Source organism: Macaca thibetana, chromosome 16 (genome assembly GCF_024542745.1).
Source record: "Macaca thibetana thibetana isolate TM-01 chromosome 16, ASM2454274v1, whole genome shotgun sequence".
NCBI classification, from domain to species: Eukaryota; Metazoa; Chordata; class Mammalia; order Primates; family Cercopithecidae; genus Macaca; species Macaca thibetana.
The window spans coordinates 11,971,342-11,992,599 of NC_065593.1; the positions used below are offsets into that span (position 1 = coordinate 11,971,342).

A 21,258-nucleotide genomic window follows, 5' to 3' on the forward strand; every position below is an offset into this window, starting at 1 on the left:
GTGAGCTGTGATCACCCTACTGTACTCCATCCTGGGCGATGGGAGTGAGACCCTGTCTCAAAAAGTGTGTGTGTATATATGTGTGTGTGTGTGTATGTGCTATATATGTATATGTATGTGTATATGTATATAAGCGTATGTATGTATATATGTATATGTAAATGTGTATGTATGTATATGCATGTGTATGTGTGTAGATGTCTATGTGCGTGTATGTATATCTCCTAATATATTAAAATACATACATGTGCATATAGATACAAAAGTTTTTGTATATCCATATATGTACTTACACCTGCACATAGAACAGTCCTTTTTTTTTTTTTTTTTTTTTTTGTGAGACAGAGTCTTGCTCTGTCACCCAGGCTGGAGTGCAGTGGTGCAATCTCAGTGCAACCTCTGCCTCCCAGGTTCAAGCAATTCTCCTATCCCAGTCTCCCGAGTAGCTGGGATTACAGGCACCTGCCACCACGCCTGGCTAATTTTTATATTTTTAGTAGAGATGGGTTTTCACCATGTTGATCAGGCTGGTCTTGAACTCCTGACCTCAGGTGATTCACCCTCCTCCGCCTCCCAGAGTGCTGGGATTACAGGCGTGAGCCACCGCGCCTGGCCAGGCGCATTTTTCACCCACAGTTCATGTATCTTTTTCTCTGAATACTTACGTATGTTTTCTGCAAATGGATGTTAGTCCAGCAGGTTCCATCCTCAGGCAGTGCATGTTGGTGCAGCATGGGGCAAATACTCCCAGCCACTGTAGTCCCCCTCCTGAATCGAATGCGTTTTGTGTGTGTTATCTCCTCTCCTTAGTCCTTCTGCCACTTGTTTTGTGTTCTGGCCGTTTGGAGCTATAATGGCTGACAAAAGTGTGCAGGTAATATTGTGTATCTGTCTTGAAGAAATGTAGGCAGACCATTTTGCTGGATTTAAAAATGCATGTTTTATGGCAGCTCAGGTGATTTTGAGTATACAGAGACTAAAGATAGAGAAGCAGTTTAGGGATTTGGGCAACCCTTTGATGTTGTGAAGGGTATCACAAACCTCATGGCAACACGGGAAGAATAAACAAAAAAAGCGGCTGAATGATAGCTAGGAGAAAACTCTGGCCAGAGGCCTGCCTGCCATGGCTTCAGGGCCCCCAAGAGATGCTGGTGTGTGTTGCTCCAAGCACTTTACTGTAACAAACCTATGTAGATGGATTTCTTTTTCTTTTCTTTCTCTTTGAGAAGGGTCTTACTTCGTTGCCCAAGCTGGAGTGCAGTGGTATGAACATGACTCACTGCAGTCTCAACCTCCTGGGCTCAAGTGATCCTCCCACTTCAGCCTCCTGAGTAGCTAGGGCGATAGGCATGAGCCACCATACTTGACTAAGTTTTTTAAAAAATTTTTTTGTGGAGATAGGATTTCACCCTGTTTGCCAGGTTGGTATAGAACTCCTAACCTTAGCCGGTCATGGCGGCTCGTGCCTGTAATCCCAGCACTTTGGGAGGCCGAGGTGGGCAGATCACCTAAGGTCAGGAGTTTGAGACCAGCCTGGCCAGCATGGCAATACCCTGTCTCTACTAAAACTACAAAATTAGCCAGACATGGTGGGACGTGCCTGTAGTCTCAACTACTTGGGAGGCTGAGACAGGAGAATCACTTGAACCCAGGAGGCGGAGGTTGCAGTGAGCCAAGATCATGCCATTGCACCCCAGCCTAGGTGACAAGAGCGAAACTCCGTCTCATGGCCGGGTGCAGTGGCTCATGCCTGTACTCCTAGCACTTTGGGAGCCCAAGGTAGGCAGATCACCTGAGGTCAGGAGTTCGAGACCAGCCTGGCCAACATGGCGAAACCCTGTCTCTACTGAAAATTCAAAAATTGGCTGGGCGTGGTGGCAGGCGCCTGTAATCTCAGCTGCTCGGGACACTGAGGCAGGAGAATCCCTTGAACCTGGGAGGCGGAAGTTGCAGTGAGCTGAGATTGCACCACCGCACTCCAGCCTGGGTGACAGAGCGAGACTCCATCTCAAAAAAATAAAAATTCAAAAATTCAAAAAAAATAGAACTCCTAACCTCAAGTGATCCTACTGCCTTGGGCCCCCAAAGTGCTGGGATCACAGGCGTGAGCCACCAGGCCCGGCCCAGAAGGATTTCATTCAGTGCTCCATTTCCATGACCTTGTTGCCTGCATTCATGAGATGAGTGAGTGGTCTCTGGCTCCTTGTATGGTTATGTCTTTCTCTTATCTGTGAGTATCCACCTTGGCATGGCTGGATTTTGAATCCTTTGATCATGGTCTTTGTCCTCACACCTTTTCCACTCACTGTCTTCTAGTGTTTCATGTTTCACAGCAACAGTCTGATGCCAGGTTAATTTTCTTCCTTTGTTGGTAAGCTTCCTTTCTTCCTGCCCACCATTTGAATAGTTGCAGAACTTTGGATTCCAAAATTTGGAAATTTCATGAGATATTTCTAGATCCTTTTTTTTTTTTTTTGAGATGGAGTCTCGCTCTGTCTCCCAGGCTGGAGTGCAGTGGCGCAATCTTGGCTCACTGCAAGGTCTGCCTCCTGGGTTCACGCCATTCTCCTGCCTCAGCCTCCCGAGTAGCTGGGACTGCAGGCGCCCGCCACCACACCTGGCTAATTTTTTGTATTTTTTAGTAGAGACAGGGTTTCACCATGTTAGGCAGGATGGTGTCAATCTCCTGACCTTGTGATCCGCCTGCCTCTGCCTCCCAAAGTGCTGGGATTATAGGCATGAGCCACCGCACCTGGCCAATCCTTTCCATCAGCGTTGCTCAGTGAGTTTGTTTTATTAATATGAACACTCAAGTGTTTTATCATTTCAAGGAAAATATTGTTTATTTGGTTATTGTTTTTCCTCCTGTTTTTCTTTGTTCCTGTCTCTTATTTTTTTCTCTCTCTCATTTGTCTTCTCTAACCTTCCTCCGGTGACTTCTGGGAGACTACTCAAGCTTACATACTAACTCTGTTACCTAGTTTATAATCTGTTTAATTGCCTTCATTGTGATTTTCACTTGGACAATTATGTTTGTATCTGTATGTATTGTTTCTGGTAATCTTCACTGTTCCTTCGTGGTGTCTTTCTGTTCTTGTTGCATTGACTTAGTGTGTTTTTAAATCTTGTTTTAAAAGAAGTCAGACATATTTCAAGGGTTCTTCTCTTTTTTGGGCGGGGGGGATGGATTTTCACTCTTAGGCTGGAGTGAAGTGGCGCAACCTAGGCTCACTGCAACTTCCACCCCCTGGGTTCAAGCGATTTTCCTAACTCAGCCTCCCAAGTAGCTGGGATTATAGGCTCCTATCACCATGCCTGGCTAATTTTTCTATTTTTAGTAGAGACAGGGTTTTGCTATCTTGGCCAGGCTGGTCTCGAACTCCTGACCTCAGGTGATCCACCCTTGGCCTCCCAAAGTGCCAGGATTACAGGTATGAGCCACCCAAACCAGCCAGTTTATTCTTTTTTTTTTTAAAGGAATTTTATTTTCTAAGGCACAAGGTGAAAGGGAAAGAGAACCTTCTTTTGAAAACTACTGAGATGTTCCTTCATTCTGAGCTATTTCTTTTTTTTTTTTTTTTTTTCTGTTTGTTTGTTTGTTTGTTTTTGAGATGGAGTCTTGCTCTGTTGTACAGGCTAGAATGCAATGGTGCGATCTTGGCTCACTGCAAACTCTGCCTCCCGGGTTCAAATGATTCTCTTGCCTCAGCCTCCCAAGTAGCTGGAACTACAGGCGCCTGCCACCTCACCTGGCTAATTTTTTTTTTTTTTTTTTTTTTTTTTTTTAGTAGAGACAGTCACTGTGTCCCCAAAGCCTGGGTGGTTCCCAGAGGCTCCACTTTGATCTGCTGGAGTTCCTTGCAGCTCCCTGCCATAGGGTGCCCTAGGCAGGGTATTACTTTTTCTTTACCAAGTCACAGATTGGTTTGTCCTTGTGTCCCTGTTCTCTGGAATGTATCTTTTCCTAGCGTACAGTATTATTAGAGGTCACCACCACCCCCCGTTTTTGGTTTCCATTGATAAATTTGAGTATGATATCAATTATAGGGATCAGAGGGAATTAAACTAGTACCCTCAAGAAAAACTCTTTCTTCACTATAGATTTTTTTTTAACATTTGTCTTCAAATACTAAAAACATAAGCAAAAGGCATAATAACATAATGACTTTACTACTGCCATTATGAGTCCATTATAGCATAAAAAGACACCAAATTCATCTGAAAATATATAGCAAACTCTCTCCCTTTGTATAGAATGTATTGAGGCTGTAATTGAGAGTAGAAAAATGATGAAGTTTTATTGGAGTCAGGTATTTTGACACCATATAATATTTCTTAATCCTTGTGATTCCGTCATTTTTCTGGTATACTTTACATTGTTCCATTTTGTCCATTCTGTGCTGGAATGGCACTCGGTATCTCAAATTAACATGTGATTGAAATACAAGCTCCCGCATGAAACCAAATGCAAGTACTGACCAGGAAGCAAGGTATCAGTTTCTCTTTGGAGGCTCTCTTGTCAGGAATCTGAACTTGTCAGCTGGTTGTTTCACAACCTATACTCTGAAACCTGTATTTAATTTGCTCTTAATAGACTGTGGTTAGGGGAATTCCCACCTTGGTAGTGCGTGGTCTGCAGAGTGGGAATTTCCCGAGGCTCTCTGGCCTAGGAAATCTTCTGAGGTCATCATAACTGACAAGTGGAATGAATCCCATCAAACCAACAGTGGCACTGTAAGTCTATTAAAAAATAATTTGGCAATCTGTTTCAAAGTTTATGAGGCAGTCATAATCACACTTTGTTAAGGAAATGATTAAAAAGAACACAATGATAATGGAGGAAAGAATTTGTAGATTCATTATTTAGAAATACAGAAACCTAAGTGGCCGGGTGCAGTGGCTCACACCTGTAATCCCAGCACTTTGGGAGGCTGAGGCGGGCGGATCACAAGGTCAGGAGATCGAGACCATCCTGGCTAACACAGTGAAACCCCGTCTCTACTAAAAATACAAAAAAAAATTAGCTGGGCATAGTGGCGAGCGCCTGTAGTCCCAGCTATTCGGGAGACTGAGGCAGGAGAATGGCATGAGCCTGGGAGGCGGAGCTCGCAGTGGGCCGAGATCGCGCCAGTGCACTCCAGCCTGGGTGACAGAGTGAGAGTCCATCTCAAAAAAAAAAGAAACATTCTAAGTATCCAACAATGGGCTATTATTTAAGGAATGGTTATTTTATGGAATGAATATTTTGTAACCATTAGAAATTATAACTGAAGACTGTGTAGCTACATGAAACAATACAAATGATATCATTTGATGGGGGAGACTTATATATTGCAATTACATGAAAATGTATGGTTTTTTTTTTTTTTTTTGAGATGGAGTTTTGCTCTTGTTGCCCAGGCTGGAGTGCAGTGGCGCGATCTCAGCTCACTGCAAGCTCCGCCTCCCAGGTTCACGCCATTCTCCTGCCTCAGCCTCCCAAGTAACTGGGACTACAGGCGCCCACCACCACGCCCAGCTGATTTTTTTGTATTTTTAGTAGAGACGAGGTTTCACCGTGTTAGCCAGGATGGTCTCAACCTCCCAACCTCAGGTGATCTGCCCACCTCGGCCTTCCAAAGTGCTGGATTATAGGCATGAGCCAGTGCCCCCGGCACAAATGTATGTTTATGTCAAATTGTAGTGAACATATAGGGGGAATTATGCTATTGTTATACTGGGGTATTTGGATAGTGTTTACTTTTTTACTTTTTTCCTTCTTGTTTATAAACTGCTATTAAATAATTTTTATAACTTAAAAAGTAGAGTTGTTTAGGCCGGGCGTGGTGGCTTATGCCTGTAATCCCAGCACTTTGGGAGGCTGAGGTGAGTGGATCACCTGAGGTCAGGAGTTCGAGACCAGCCTGGCCAACATTGTAAAACCCTGTCTCTACTAAAAATACAAAAAATTACCTGGTCGTGGTGGCAGGCACCTGTAATCCCAGCTACTCGGGAGGCTGAGGCAGGAGAATGGCGTGAACCCAGGAGGTGGAGCTTGCAGTGAGCTGAAATCACGCCACTGCACTCCAGCCTGGGCAACAGAGCGAGACTCCCTCTCCAAAAAAAAAAAAAAATGCCCACTTTTACATACGCTACTATATATAAACTCAGCTGTGTTCAATGCTGAGACAAAGACTGAAGCGATGTGTCCAAGTCCTCCCATCACATTTTTAGGACGAATATTATGCCCAGAGCATCAGGATGTCACAAGATCTGGAAATCACTTCCTGTGAGGATTTGCTAAAGTTTGGATCTAAGTATCTTTAACCTAGAGGAGAAGACCAAGGAGATATACGAGGAAAATTATGAAGGAAAGAACACTGATGCTGTGTTGGTCTAGAAATACTTAAGGGGCGCCTGAAATTTCAGCTACTTGAGAGTCTGAGGCAGGAGACTTGCTTCAACGCGGGAGGCAGAGGTTGCAGTGAGCTGAGATCATGTCACTGCACTCCAGCCTGAGCAACAAGGGTGAAACTCTGTCTCAAAAAAAAAAAAGAAAGAAGAAGAAAAAGAAATACCTAAGGTAGAAATTGAGAGCAGGCAGAGTTTTAGCTCAGAATAAAGGACTTTATAATTACCAGAATCACCCTGTAACTCAGCCATGGAACTGATTTTCTCATGAGTTTCCATGTTACCAGTCTCTGGGAGTGTTCAGTGAAAGATTAACCATCCCACTGCCAGGGATGTTACAAGAGGGGAGGGAACTACAAGGTGATTGCACGACTCTTGCAGGTCTGAAATTTTGTTATTCTAAGGCATTTGTTTTGTCTTGCCTGCCTGCCTGCCTGGCTCCCTCCCTCCCTGTTTCCCTCCCTCCTTACTTCCCTTCCTCCCTTCTATGTGTTTTGACAGCTGTACCCATTTGCATGAATTTCTGTGACCTTTAGAACATTTCCATCATCCCATAAAGTTTCTTCATGTGCCTTTCTAGTCAAGCACACCAGAGGCAACCACTTTCTGATGTCTATTTTGTAGGCTAGGTTTATCCTTATATTTCTTTTTCTTTTTTTTTTTTTTTTGAGATGGAGTCTCGCTCTATCACCCAGGCAGGAGTGCAGTGGCGCGATCTCAGCTCACTGCAAGCTCCACCTCCTGGGTTCACGTCATTCTCCTGCCTCAGCCTCCGGAGTAGCTGGGACTACAGGCGCCCACCACTGCGCCCGGCTAATTTTTTTTTTTTTTCTTTCTTTTTGTATTTTCAGTAGCGACGGGGTTTCACTGTGGTCTTGATCTCCTGACCTCATGATCTGCTGCCTCGGCCTCCCAAAGTGTTGGGATTACAGGCACTAGCCACCGCGCCCAGCCTATCCTTATATTTCTTATAAATGGAATCATAAAGTGTATAATGATTTTCCCTTTCTTATTTTTAGCCAACAAAACTCTTTTTGAGATTTGGACAGTTGTGGCATGCATGAGTGGCTCATGCTTTCTGTTGCTGAATAGTATTCCATTTAGCAGATATACCCCAATTTGCTTTCCCATTCTCCTAATGATGGATATGTGGGTGGTTTCTAGTTTGGGGCCCTCATGAATAAGGTTGCAGTGTATATTTTTGTACAGGTTTTTTTTTGTTTTTGTTTTTGTTTTTTTTTTTTTGAGAAATAGGCTTTTATTTCTGTTTGGTAAATACCTAGGAGTGAGCTGGGCACAGTGGCTCACGCCTGTAATCCCACCACTCTGGGAGGTCGAGGCAGGTGGATCACCTGAGGTCAGGAGTTCAAGGCCAGCATGGTGAAATCCTGTCTCTACTAAAAATACAAAAATTAGACGAGTGCAGTGGTGTGTACCTGTAATCCCAGCTACTCGGGAGGGTGAGGCTGGAGAATCGCTTGAATTCTTCTGAGTGGAAGCGGAGGTTGCAGTGAGCGGACATCGCGCCACTGCAGTCCAGCTCCAGGGCAATAGAGCAAGACACCACCTCAAAAAAAGAAAAAAAACAAAAACAAAAAAACCTAGGAGTGAAGTTTCTGGGTAAGATGGTTGATACATGGTTAACTTGATGCGAATTGACAAACGCTTGTACAGCACCCTTTGTGCCAAATTTTCCCCCAGCCATTAGTATTGTAAGTCTTTAGTTTGCACACTGTCATGAGTGTGAAGCAGTATCTTATTGTGGTTGAAATTTGCATTTCCCTAATGACTAACAATATTTGAGCTGTTTTTCATGTGTCTTATGTGCCATTTGTGTATCTTCTTCTCTAAAACATCTGTTCAGATCTTTTGGCTATTTTAAAATTAGCTTTTCTTTATTGTTAATATGTAGGAGATCTTTATATATTCCAGGTACGAATTCTATGTCGGCTATATGTTCTACAAATATTTTCTACCATTCTGTGGCTTATTTCTTAATTTTTGTAATAGTATCTTTGAATGAGCAGAAAATTCCTCTTGATAGAGAATGAGCCATGGATCATAAAAATGCCCACTTTTACTATATATAAACAGCTGTGTTTAGTGCTGATGACACAAAGACTGAAGTGATGTGTCCAAGTCCTCCCATCACATTTTCAGAAGAATACTATGCCCAGAGCATCAGGATGTCACAAGATCTGGAAATCACTTCCTTTGAGGATTTGCTAAATCAGATTGACCAACTTGTTTTCTTTTGTGGATAGTCTTTTTATGTCCTGTCCAAGAAATTTTTGCCTACCTACTCCAGGCTATGAAAAATTTCTCTTTTTTTCTTTTAGAAGCTTTGCAATTCTAGGTTTTACTGTTAAGTCTATGAACCATCACAACTTTTTTTTTTTTTTCGGTATAGAGAGAAGAAAGGGTTGAGGTGTTTTTTATTTCCTCATACATATATCCAGTTTTTTCCAGCACCATTTGTTGAAAACACTTTTCTTTCTGTATTTGATTGACTATGTTGTAGATACCTTTGTTGAGAATTGAGCGCTCACGTGTGCAGGTGAGTGTGCACACACACACGCACACACACAAGTCTATCTGGACTCTCTGTTTTGTTCCATCGATGTGTTTGTCTGTCCTTATTCTAATATCAGACTGTCTTTGATTAGTATATATTTATAATAAATGGTGAATTTTGGTAACATAATACCTCCAACTTTGTTTTTCTTTTCTTTTTTCTTTTTTTTTTTTTTTTTGAGACGGAGTCTAGCTCTGTCGCCAGGCTGGAGTGCAATGGTGCGATCTTGGCTCACTGCAACCTCTGCCTCCCAAGTTTACACCATTCTTCTGCCTCAGCCTCCTAAGTAGCTGAGATCACAGGCGTCCACTACCACGCCCAGCTAATTTTTTGTATTTTCAGTAGAGATGGGGTTTCACCATGTTAGCCAGGATGGTCTCCATCTCCTGACCTCATGATCCGCCCGCCTCAGCCTCCTAAAGTGCTGGGATTACAGGCGTGAGCCACCGTGCCTGGCCTGTTTTTCTTTGTTAGGATTATTTTGGCTATTCTAAATAATTTTCTTTGTGAATTTTAGAATTGGCTTGCAGGTTCCATTTTAAAAGCCTGCTAGAATTTTGATTAGGATTGCATTCAATCTATAAAATTCTGTACAATATCTGTCAATTGAAAAAAAATGAACCAATGTCTTTAAAATATTGTGTTCTCTCTTATAAATGACCAACCAATATATGAAAAACAAACAAACAAACAAACAAATGAGGGTGAGGATATGTGGAGAGAAAAAGGAACTCTTATATACTGTCGGTGGGAACGTGAGCTAGTATAGCTATTACGGAGAACGGCGTGGGGGTTTCTCAGAAAACTACAGATAGAACTACCATATGGGCCAGGCCAGTTCTCCTTTTCTTAGGCTTTCTTTCATTTCTCCCAGCAATGTTTTATAGTTTTTATTATAGAGGTCTTACACATCTTCAGTTAGATTTATTTCTAAGTATGTAATATGGCTTTTGATGCCATTATAATGAATTTTTTACTTTTATTTTTTCTGCATTGTTTATCACTGGTACATAGAAATATATTGCGTTTTACTATTGACTTTGTACGTGCAAATTTATTAGATTTCCGTACTAGTTCTTGTAGTTTTTAAATAGACTTTATTGTTTCTGGGTGTACAATCATGTCATCTGCAAATACAGCTTTACAGCTCCCTTTCATACCTTTTTGCTTTTTTTTCCCCCTGCCTTATTGAACAATGTGGGACTTCTAATAAAATGTTTAACAGATGCTGTCGGAGCAGACGTCCTTGCCTTGCTCCTGATCTTAGAGAAAAAATGTTCCATGTTTCACCTTTAAGTATGATGTTAGCGCTGAGTGTTTTTTAAATAGATGCCCTTCCTCAGGCCGAAGAAGTTCCCTTTCGTTTTCTGTTTTGCTGAGAATTTGTATCGTGAATGGACACTGAATTTCGTCATACCCTTTTTCGGCATTTATTGAGATGATCGTACTATTATCTGCTTGAGTCTGATCATTGTTTTTACATCTTTCTTCTTTACTAATATATGCATTTAGAGCAATAAATTTCTCCCTAAGTACCGCTTTAGTAGCATCCCAAAAACTTTTGTGCTACATTGTTGTCTTGTTCTATTCAAGCTGCTATAGTAAAATGCCATCAACTGGATGACTTATAAACAACAGAAATTATCACCGTTATGGAGGCTGGGAAGTCAAGATCAAGGTGCCTACAGATCTGGTGTCTGGTGAGGGTCTGTTTCCTGGTTCATAGACAGCTGTCTTCATTGTAACTTCACTTGGTGGAAGACATGAGGGAGCTCTCTAGGAACTCTTTTATAAGGTCATAAATCTCATGCATGGAAGGGGATTCATTCATTCATGCGGGCTTTACTCTCCTCACCATTCACCTCCCAAAGGCCCCACATCGAAATATCATCACTGGTGATGAGGCTTCAACGTAATTTTGAAGGCACGCAAACATCCAGTCTATAGCAGTTGTCCTTCGTGCTCATTTCAGTATATTTTCTGCTTTCTCTTGTGATTTCATCTTTGCCCTGTGGGGAAATCGGAGTTGTTTTCCTTAATTTTCAAATAATGACAGAATTTCCCATTTTTGACATGTGTCCTTTCATCATGATGAGAAGTTCCTTTTTATATCTAATAATACTCCTTTTCTAGAAGTCTGTCTGGTCTGTCTTGCAAACTTTCTCATACAAACACTGTGCCTTATAGTGAGTTCCATAGCAAAGTATATAGTTGTGTCATTTTTTTAAAAAAATCTTTCTGAGGGAGGGATAGTGTTAGGAGAAATACCTAAAGTAAGTGACGAGTTGTTGATGGGTGCAGCAAACCGACATGGCACATGTATACCTAGGTAACAAACCTGCATGTTGTGCATATGTACCTAGAACTTAAAGTATAATTAAAGAAAGGAAAAAAAGGCCGGGCGCAGTGGCTCACGCCTATAATCCTGGCACTTTGGGAGGCCGAGGTGGGCGGATTGTGAGGTCAGGAGATCGAGACCATCCTGGCTAACATGGTGAAACCCCGTCTCTACTAAAAAAGACAAAAAAATTAACAGGGCCTGGTGGCGGGCGCCTGTAGTCCCAGCTACTTGGGAGGCTGAGTTGGAGAATGGCGTGAACGCGGGAGGCAGACCTTGCAGTGAGCCGAGATCGCGCCACTGCACTCCAGCCTGGGCAACAGAGCAAGACTCCATCTCAAAAAAAAAAAAAAAAAAAACCTTGCTTGATATCCTTTGTTTTTTAATTGAAAAGTTTAGTCTGTTTACATTAATGCAACTATTGATACAGTTGAATTTAAGCATGCCAGATAGATATTATATTTCCGTTCTTTTTGTCCCATCTATTCTTTGTTCCTCTTTACCCCTTTCCTGAATCATACATTTTTAGTATTTAATTTTATTTCTTCTGTTAATTTTTATTTTAAAACTATACCTCTTGGTAGGGTGTGTGTGTGTGTTTTCTTGGTTTCTTTTTTAAGTTCTTGCTTTAGAGCTGAGTTGTTCGATACATGTGGCTATTTAAATTTTAATTCATTGAAATATGAGAGAATTAAAATATGCTCTGAGTATTGTATGGAAAATGAATTAAAATGAATCAGGACTAGAAACAAAGATAAGTTAGGACATTGTTTGTTTGTTTGTTTTTTCCCCAAGACAGAGTCTTGCTCTGTTGCCCAGGCTGGAGTACAGTAGTATGATCTCAGCTCACTCCAAATCCTGGGTTCAAGCAATTCTCCTGCCTCAGCCTGCCAAATATCTGGAATTACAGGCATGCACAACCATGCCTGGCTAATTTTTGTATTTTTAGTAGAGACGGAGTTTTGCCATATTGGCCAGGCTGGTCTCAAACTCCTGACCATGTGATCCGCCCACCTCGGCCTCCCACAGTGCTGGGATTACAGGCATGACCCACCAGCCCATTCATTGTCTTTATCTTTTCATATTTGTTTTATCTTGCTGTATACAAGGCATTCTCCCAAGTGTGGGAGGTATAAGGATGAATAAAAATTAGTTTATATCATAATCTTCCTGTTAAAGACATGTAAACAAATCGGTGGAATGTAACTATAGGGTCTATAAGTAAGAGGTTTGTAGGAAGTGCTGCAGGAGGCAAGAAGCAGGAGCGCCCAACTCCTTTGTGCCTTTCAGATACGATTCTTTTTGCATGGGTTGCCCTTTTCCTGCTTTTTCACCCATGTAGCTTTCAGAATTCAGCTCACACATCATTCTGGAAACTTCATTTGATTTCCTTGTTTGCTTTACTTAATGCTTTAAGAAAAATGGTGACTGGTATTGAACAACATGTCTCCAAAGCAGTTACTATAAAAACAGGAACGAGGGAGGAGGAGGGAGGGAGAAAAAAAAGAAAAATATAATAGTCATACATTCCTTGACAGGGATATGTTCTGAGAAATGTGTCATTAGGTAGTTATATCATTGTGCGAACATCATGGAGGGTACTCACACAGCACTAGATGGTAAAGCCTGCTACACACCTAGACTGTATGTATGGTATGACCTATTGCCTGTAGGCTAAAAACCTGTACAGCATGTTATTGCATGTAAGCAGTTGTAACAAGATGGTAAATATGGCCAGGCGCAGTGGCTTATGCCTGTAATCCCAGCCCTTTGGGAAGCCGAGGCGGGTGGATCATTTGAGGTCAGGAGTTCGAGACCAGCCTGGCCAACATGATGAAACCCCCATCTCTACTAAAAATACAAAAATTATGAGTCGTGTGCACCTGTAATCCCAGCTACTTGGAAGGCTGATGCAGGAGAATCGCTTGAACTTGAGAGGCAGAGGTTGTGGTGAGCCGCTATCACGCCACTCTACTCCCGCCTGGGCAACAAAAGTGAGACTCCATCTCAAAAAAAAAAAATTCTGTATCCAAACATAGAAAAGATACACTAAAAATATGGTATTATAACATCATAATACTGTACCACTTATGGTACCGCTGTCGTAGATGTGGTCCGTCATTGACTGAAACGTCATTATGTGGCACACAAATATATATGCTCACTGTAAGAAATTCAGGCCAGGTACAGTGGCTCGTGGTTGTGATCCTAACACTTTGAGAGGCTGATGCAAGAGGATCTCTTGAGGCCAGGAGTTTGAGACCAGCATGGGTGACATAGCAGGGCCTCATCTCTACACAACATTTAAACAATTACCTGGGAGTGGTGGCACATGCTTACAGTCTCAGCTACTCAGGAGGTTGAGATGGGAGGATTGCTAGAACCTTGAAGACTGCAGTGAGCTATCACAGTACCCTGTATCCCATCTGGGTAACAGAGCAAGACCCTGTCTCTTAAAAAAAAACAGAAAGAAAGAAATTCATGCAACACAGAAAAATGCAAGGAAGCAGGCAGCAGTCACACAGCATCCTACCATCTAGAAATAATCATTATTAGCATTAAATTAATATTATTCACATATATCCCTATAGATTTGTAAATATAAAAAGATGGATACAAATAATTTTACATAGTTAAGATCGTACTATATATGCTATTTTAAATGTTGTGAAGGGCTCAGTTTCACTTAAAAGGATTAGGGTTAAAAAGGAAACGAATTTCACATCAAGGATTCTTTTTCTTTTCTTTTTTTTTTTGAAACTGAGTCTCTCTCTGTCGCCCAAACTGGAGTGCAGTGGTGCTATCTTGGCTCACTGCAACCTCCACCTCCCAGAATCAAGCAAGTCTGCCTCAGCCTCCCTAGTAGCTAGGATTACAGGCATGCACCACCATGTGACCAGCTAATTTTGTATTTTTAGTAGAGACTGGGTTTCACCATGTTGGTCAGGCTGGTCTCGAACTCCCAACCTCAGGTGATCCGCCTGCCTCAGCCTCCCAAAGTGCTGGGATTATAGGTGTGAGCCACCACACCCAGCCCACATCAAGGATTCTTTACAAGAGATAGTAATTACTAAAAGATCCCTCAAGCTTAACAAAAAACATTAAAGTTTTGGTGATTTTAAAAGGCTACACATTTCTGTATGATTAACTTTTCAACTGCTCAATATGCCTCACGGCGAGAGATGAAGAAATTAGCACTTTCAACTTTTCACCTTCCTTCCCCACTGGCAGCCACTGACTAATTTTTCAGTTGGAATTACATTGTTACTGTTGTGACATTTCTGTAGCTTTCTGTTATCTAATCCACGTTTTGTTTACTCTTAGTTCAGTATTTAAATGGATTTAGTTCTCTCCATCATCTCTTTATTTATCTTTTGATTGGCTTGATTTCTTCATCATGTAGTTTTCTCAAGAAGGGCCCAGGTAGTCCCTGAAGTCTACTATGCTGTCTGTTCCTTTTTTTTTTTTTTTTTTTTTTTTTTTTTTTGTCGCCCAGGCTGGAATGCAGTGGCGGCTCAGTGCAACCTCTGCCTCCTGCGTTCAAGCAATTCTCCTGCCTCAGCCTCCCAAGTAGCTGGGATTACAGGTGCACACCACCACACCTGGCTAATTTTTTTATTTTTAGTAGAGAAAGGGTTTCCCTATGTTGGCCAGGCTGGTCTCGAACCCCTGACCTCAGGCAATTCTCCCTCCTCGGCCTCCCCAAGTGCTGGGATTAAAGGCGTGAGCCACCGCACCCGGCCTGTCTGTTCCTTTATACTTGAATGACAGCTTGGCTAGGCATAAATTCGGTGGGTCATGCTTGCTTTCCTCTGAACATGGCATTTCTCCTGTCTGCTGGAATTGTGTTAAATCAGTTTTCTTCTTTACTACTATTTTTTTTTCCTTTTACAATCAGTATTGCCGTTTTCAAAGAATCGACCTGAGTTCTGTGCCTTTTCAATTACTGCACTTGAGATCATTATTGCTAGGAAGAACAACCACAGCTGTGATACTGTGATGTGAACCAGGTGATTTCAGGAATAGTAATCATGTATCTTTCCTTTCTAGAGATAATTGACGACCTTGCCAACCTGGTGGAGAACACAGATGAAAAACTTCGCACTGAAACCAGGCGTGTAAACCTGGTGGACAGAAAGTCAACCTCTTGTGGTAAGAGATAGCTACTTTTTACGGCTCTGTTTCTGTCATAGCTTGTGGATTTACTCTGCTCTGAGTTTCCTGTTTGTCTCATCGCTGCGGGAATTTGGTTGCTCTTCTGATACAGGCAGTGCCATTTGATGCAGCACTGAAATTGCTAAACGAAGGTTAAATCTGGTCAGAATGAAATGAATTGTGTGCAGTTCAGAGGGCGTATCATTCATTTTTTTTTTTTTTTTTAACTTAAAGGAGTCCTTTCTGTATGTTTACAGAGATTAATGGTTTGGGAAATTGTGTAACATTATACTGGTTGGCGGGTTTTAAAGGGGATCTCACTTGCTTTTGTGCCGTCTTAAAATAACCACAAGCTTAATTGAGTTCAAATTCTATGTTTCGTGATGCTGTCTTTGTCAAGTCACTTTACCTCTTGATACCTTATATGTAAAATGGGGATTCATATGCCAAGATAAAAATCGCTTGGAGGGCTTGCTTAAAATACTGATCCTGAGGCTTTCCCCTAGGGATTCTGACTGACTAGATCTAGGGTGGAGTTCAAGAATGTTCGTTATTTAACAAGCATACCAAGCAGTTCTGCTGCAGGTGCTTGTTCCGCAGAAATTCTGATGCAGACTTTGGTGAGGTTTAAATTGTGTATTGCCTGTGCACAGTGCCTTGCCCAAAGGTACATGATGATAAATGATGGGAACAGCAGTAGTAATCACAGTGATTGTTTTTCGGTGCTTCGTCTCACAAAGGTGCACCAAGTTTCTAAAGCTGACATATTTATGAAAAATAGAATCACAGGCCGTGTGCGGTGGCTCAGGAGTGTGAGACCAGCCTGGGCAACATAGCAAGACCTCTGTCTCTGTAAAAAAAAATTTAAAAATTAGGAGTCTGGGCAACATGGCGAGACCCTGTCTCCACTAAAGATACAAAAAAATAGCCAGACATTGTGGCACACACCTGTAGGAGTCCCAGCTACTCGGGAGGCTGAAGAGGGAGGATTGCTTGAAGGTTGCAGTGAGCTGAGATTGTGCCACTGCACTCCAGCCTGGGTGACAGCGTGAGACCCTGTCTCAAAATTAATTAATTAATTTAAAAAATTAGCCAGGCATGGTGGTATGTGCCTGAAGTATCCAAGTTTAGGAGATAAATTTTAGCATCATACTAGCTTAGATGAATTTAGCAAGAAATAACAGATAACCCACCTCCTACAAACTGTTAATTCTTTGTCTAGAAATGTAATGGCTTTGTGAGGCAGCGCCAAACCCTGCCCTAAGCATTGCATGCAGCTTCCTCTGGAGTCATGCACGTGTGACCTCAGAAAGCATTGCTGTGTTTCTGGCTCTGTGAGTGTGGACTGGCCTTCCCGCTTGAGTAGGTCCTGGTTAAGCCAGTTTTGTAACACTGTGTCAGGAGTATCACTGGAGCCCAGGAGGTTGAGGCTGCAGTGAGCCATGATCCTGCTACTGTACTCCCACCTGAGTGACAGAGTGAAACCTTGTGTCTTTAAAAAAAAAAAAAAAAAAAAAAAGCAATTAAAAAAAAAAAAAACCTAGAGATCTGAACAGATATTTTGCCAAACTTTCAGCCTTTTTTAATGTGAAAAATGTAGTGAATCCTCTTGATCGATCCACTTTAGAAGCTCTGGGCAAGGGTCCTTGAGATGTGCAGCTTCAGAAACAACACCTTCCCTGGCTATGTTTGCTCAGTAAGAAAGAAGGCTAGAACAATGGGGTGAGAGAGAGTCAGGCACATAGAGACTCTGGAAGCTCAGAGGTAGTGGAGCCCCATGGGGCCTCCTTCAGACCGTTTATCACCTCTGTCCTGCCCGACCACCCCGCCCTGTGCTTCTGCTCCTCAATTTGGCTTTATCGATCTTCTCGCATAACTTCTGGCCACAGGGACTTTATTATCTATGCTGGATCCTGAAGCTTTAAAGATGCGAGAGATGAATTCACTCCCACCTCTCTCATTCTCTGGACCTCAGTTTCCTCATTAGAAGAAAGTGGAGAACTTGGTTGTCAAAATTCAGTTGTATGGACTGTGTCGTGTCGAGTGCTGGCCACCTTCCCCAGCTTTCCATACGTGTGTGAGAGGTGCCAGAGCGTAGTGTCACGAGAGTGGGCTCTGGAGCCTGGCCTCACACCCAGGCTTCACCTCTCATAGCTGCGTGACCTCAGGAAAGCTCAAATTCCCTTCTGCCACGATTTTCCCATCTTTGAAATGGGGATAATAAAGACATAGACCTCAAAGGATTGTTACGAGAAATTAATGAGTGCGTGTATATAATATATATGTATATATTAGGTTGGTGCAAAAGGAAACATGGTTTTTGCCATTACTGCAGAGACTGTGGCACCAATCTAATATATATATCACTTAGAACCATCTTTGGCACATTGCAAGTGCCATGAGCAAGTACTGGTATTAGCTCTTGTTACTATATGTCTAAAGCAGGAAGACATACAATGTTATATATGTTGTTTTTCTCAGCAATTATGTTGCTAGTTTGGAATGAATATATTCATAGACATGTTGGGATGTTTTTGTGTTTGCAACATAGTAACTCACATGTCACTCATGAAGTCATAATGAATGTAGAATGTTTCTTACACTGTTGCCAATTTCTAATTTGATGTTATTATCTGGTGTGTAGTATTTTTACCCAGAAGTGTCATGTCTTCTGAACTAGACTCTTAAGTGCTGTTTTTTTTTGAAAATAGAGAAAAATTTAAGGAATCCCAGAAGTACTAAAATACATTTTTAAAACTTATGTCTATATTTTAAAATAAGTTAACTATACATTTATCTCATGCCTCATTTAATTATATATATATAAATAATCTGTCACAGAATTATATGTAATGATTCAGAAGGAAGTTCATTGGTATAGCAGTGTTAAGTAGATACTGAAAAAAGAAAATTCTTTATTCTTTTTTTTTTTTTGAGACAGTCTCACTCTGTCACCCAGGCTGGAGTGCAGTGGTACAATCTCAGCTCACTGCAACCTCTGCCTCCCGGGTTCAAGTGATTCTCTTGCCTCAGCCTCCACAGTAGCTGGGATTTGCAGGCATGCGCCACCACGCCCAGCTAATTTTGTATTTTTAGTAGAGATGGGGTTTCTCCATGTTAGTCAGGCTGGTCTTGAACTCCCAACCTCAGGTGATCCACCCTCCTCAGCCTCCCAAAGTGCTGGGATTACAGGTGTGAACCACTGCACCCAGCCACTTTTTTTTTTTTTTAACATCCCAAACTGAAATTTATCCAAGACAGTAACTCCCTATTCCTCCCTCCTTCAGCCCCTGGTGACTTCTACTTTGTCTCTGTAAATATTATTCTAGGTACCTACTGTAAGCGGGATCATATGTATACTTTTGTATCTGGCTTATTTAGGATAATGTCTTCAAGATTCATTCATGTTGTAGCATGTATCAGAATTTCAGTCCTTTTGAAGACTGAATAATATTCCATTTTTATATATATCACATTTTGTTTATCTGTTTGTCAGTGGACACAGATTCCACTTTTTGGCTATTGTGAATAATGCCACCATAAATGTTGCTGTACAAATAGCTGCTCAAGTCTTACCTTTTTTGTGTATATATCCAGAAGTAGAATTGTTGGATAAAATGGTAATTCAGTGTTTAAATGTTTGAGGAACCTTCATACTAGCCTGGCTTGGTTTTGCTTTCAGCCTCTAAACTCTTACATACTTTCCAATGTTTTCTTTTTTTGTTTGTTTGTTTTGTTTTGTTTTTGAGACGGAGTCTCGCTCTTGTTGCCAAGGCTGGAGTGTAATGGTGTGATCTCAGCTCCCTGCAACCTCTGTCTCCCGGGTTCAAGTGATTCTCCTGCCTCAAGCTATTCTCTCCACCTTTAACCCAGGAGGCGGAAGTTGCAGTGAGCCGAGATCGCGCCACTGCACTCCAGCCTGGGCGAAAGAGCAAGACTCCATTTCGGAAAAATAAATAAATAAATGTAAAAATAATTTTTTTTAAAACTGATAAAGTCAGAGACTTCTGTAGCCTGAGAGGGGCAGGCAAGTGGGATGGAAATTAAGTCCCTGGGCACCCACTCTAATTAGGAAGTGTAATGGGAGACTCTTCCCACAATAAACTGGGACCCCAAAGAGCTATATCCTCAGAGTAAAAGTGAACTAGAACTAAACTTGGCGTGAGGGGTTGTGGAAAAGGCAGGGTTGGCACTGAGCAGAATAGGAGAAGAAAAAGGGGAGAAAATACAATTATTGGAGAAAATACAATTATTGACAGCTTGTGGTCATAGAAAGGCCCACATATGAATTTGCCCCCTGGACGTACATACTCAGGGTGGACCAGGAAACATCATACCATTAATTTGGTTTAAGGCAGACTCACCTGTTATAGCTCGAGGTGCATTTGGTTTGAGGCAGACTCACCTGTTATAGCTGGAGGTGAATTTGGTTTAAAGTAGATTCACCTGTTATAGCTGGAGGTGAATTTGGTTTCAGGCAGACTCGCCTGTTATAGCTGGAGGTGAATTTGGTTTGAGGCACACTCACCTGTTATAGCTCGAGGTGAATTTGGTTTGAGGCAGACTCACCTGTTATAGCTGGAGGTGAATTTGGTTTGAGGCACACTCACCTGTTATAGCTTAAGGTGAATTTGGTTTGAGGCAGACTCGCCTGTTACAGCTCGAGGTGAATTTGGTTTGAGGCAGACTCACCTGTTATAGCTCGAGGTGCCTGGCAAAAACAAATGAAATGCCTCTGGAGGAAAGCATATTTGTTCTAAGATGCTAGGAGTTAATTAAAAATAAATTTCTAAGGGCGATGACCAGCACATGGTCAAAGATACTCTAGCATACCCAGAGACAGCACAGCATGAGTGAGGACCAGCAGTAGACCATGGACATGAATCTGAACAGAATTGCAGTAGTAGAATGACCAGACATTGATTTATAAACTCAATTCCACTTTTTAAAATATATTTTTAAAATGACAAGCTTGAATGCATCTTAAGAAACCCGAAAACTGTAAGTAACATAGAAATTTTGAAAAGCAACCAGATAGAACTTCTAGAAATAATAGGTAACTGAAATAAAAAACCCAGTGAACATATTTGGTATCAGCAAGAGAGAATCAACCAGAGGACAAATCAGAAAAAAAAAGGCATATTCCATTTAATAAATGTTAGCATCTTGAAGAGAATGCCCAAATGCCAGGCCGTTAAATTATGATCTTAATAAGAAAGACGTTTGAGAGGCAGGGGGTTGGTGCAAGAGCTTCGAGATATAGCGAAGAGTTAACCAACCACCTGCTCTTCTCAAGTGCAAAGCCACATTGGCCGTTTTATATATGAACACATACACATCCTTAATGAAACTGTGCAAGCAAGGTGTACTTTAACTTTGGGGCGGGGGGAAATTAAGCAGCCCAGTCGAGTGTAACTCAATTGCTGTTCACAGGACATTCTATCACTGTTTAACTAAGAGGACTCAGGTGCAGTGTGGATAGCAGCCACCACATCATCATTTTACACAAAGGAGTGTGAAAATAGGTTGTGAATCATGAAATGGCCTTTTGTTTCGCCACCCTTGGCATATCTTCCTTGATGGCCCGATATATCAGTCATAGATGCTTGAGCAGTGAGAGAATTTCTAGTTATGAATACAGACTGAACTGCAAGGGGCCACACAGGAGAGAGGCCCGATGATGAATTTGTTTGTTCAGTTCTTAACAAGGGATTCAAGTACCTCTTTGTGAACCTTTCACTCAGGAGCACAGGCTTTAAAATTTTTACCGAGATCTTTGTGTGGATTTTCCTCCCTTTTC

General features: G+C 41.8%; 1 protein-coding gene across 10 annotated transcripts in view; it reads left to right on the forward strand.

Moving 5' to 3' along the window:
* STX8 (syntaxin 8) overlaps positions 1 to 21,258 on the forward strand; it is a 691,269-nt gene that overhangs the window by 549,576 nt on the left and 120,435 nt on the right. For all 10 annotated transcript variants that reach the window (XM_050765472.1, XM_050765470.1, XM_050765479.1 and 7 more), the window contains exon 8: positions 15,354 to 15,455. In XM_050765472.1, the coding sequence (XP_050621429.1) occupies positions 15,354 to 15,455 (102 nt within the window). The remainder of the gene's footprint in view (positions 1 to 15,353; positions 15,456 to 21,258) is intronic.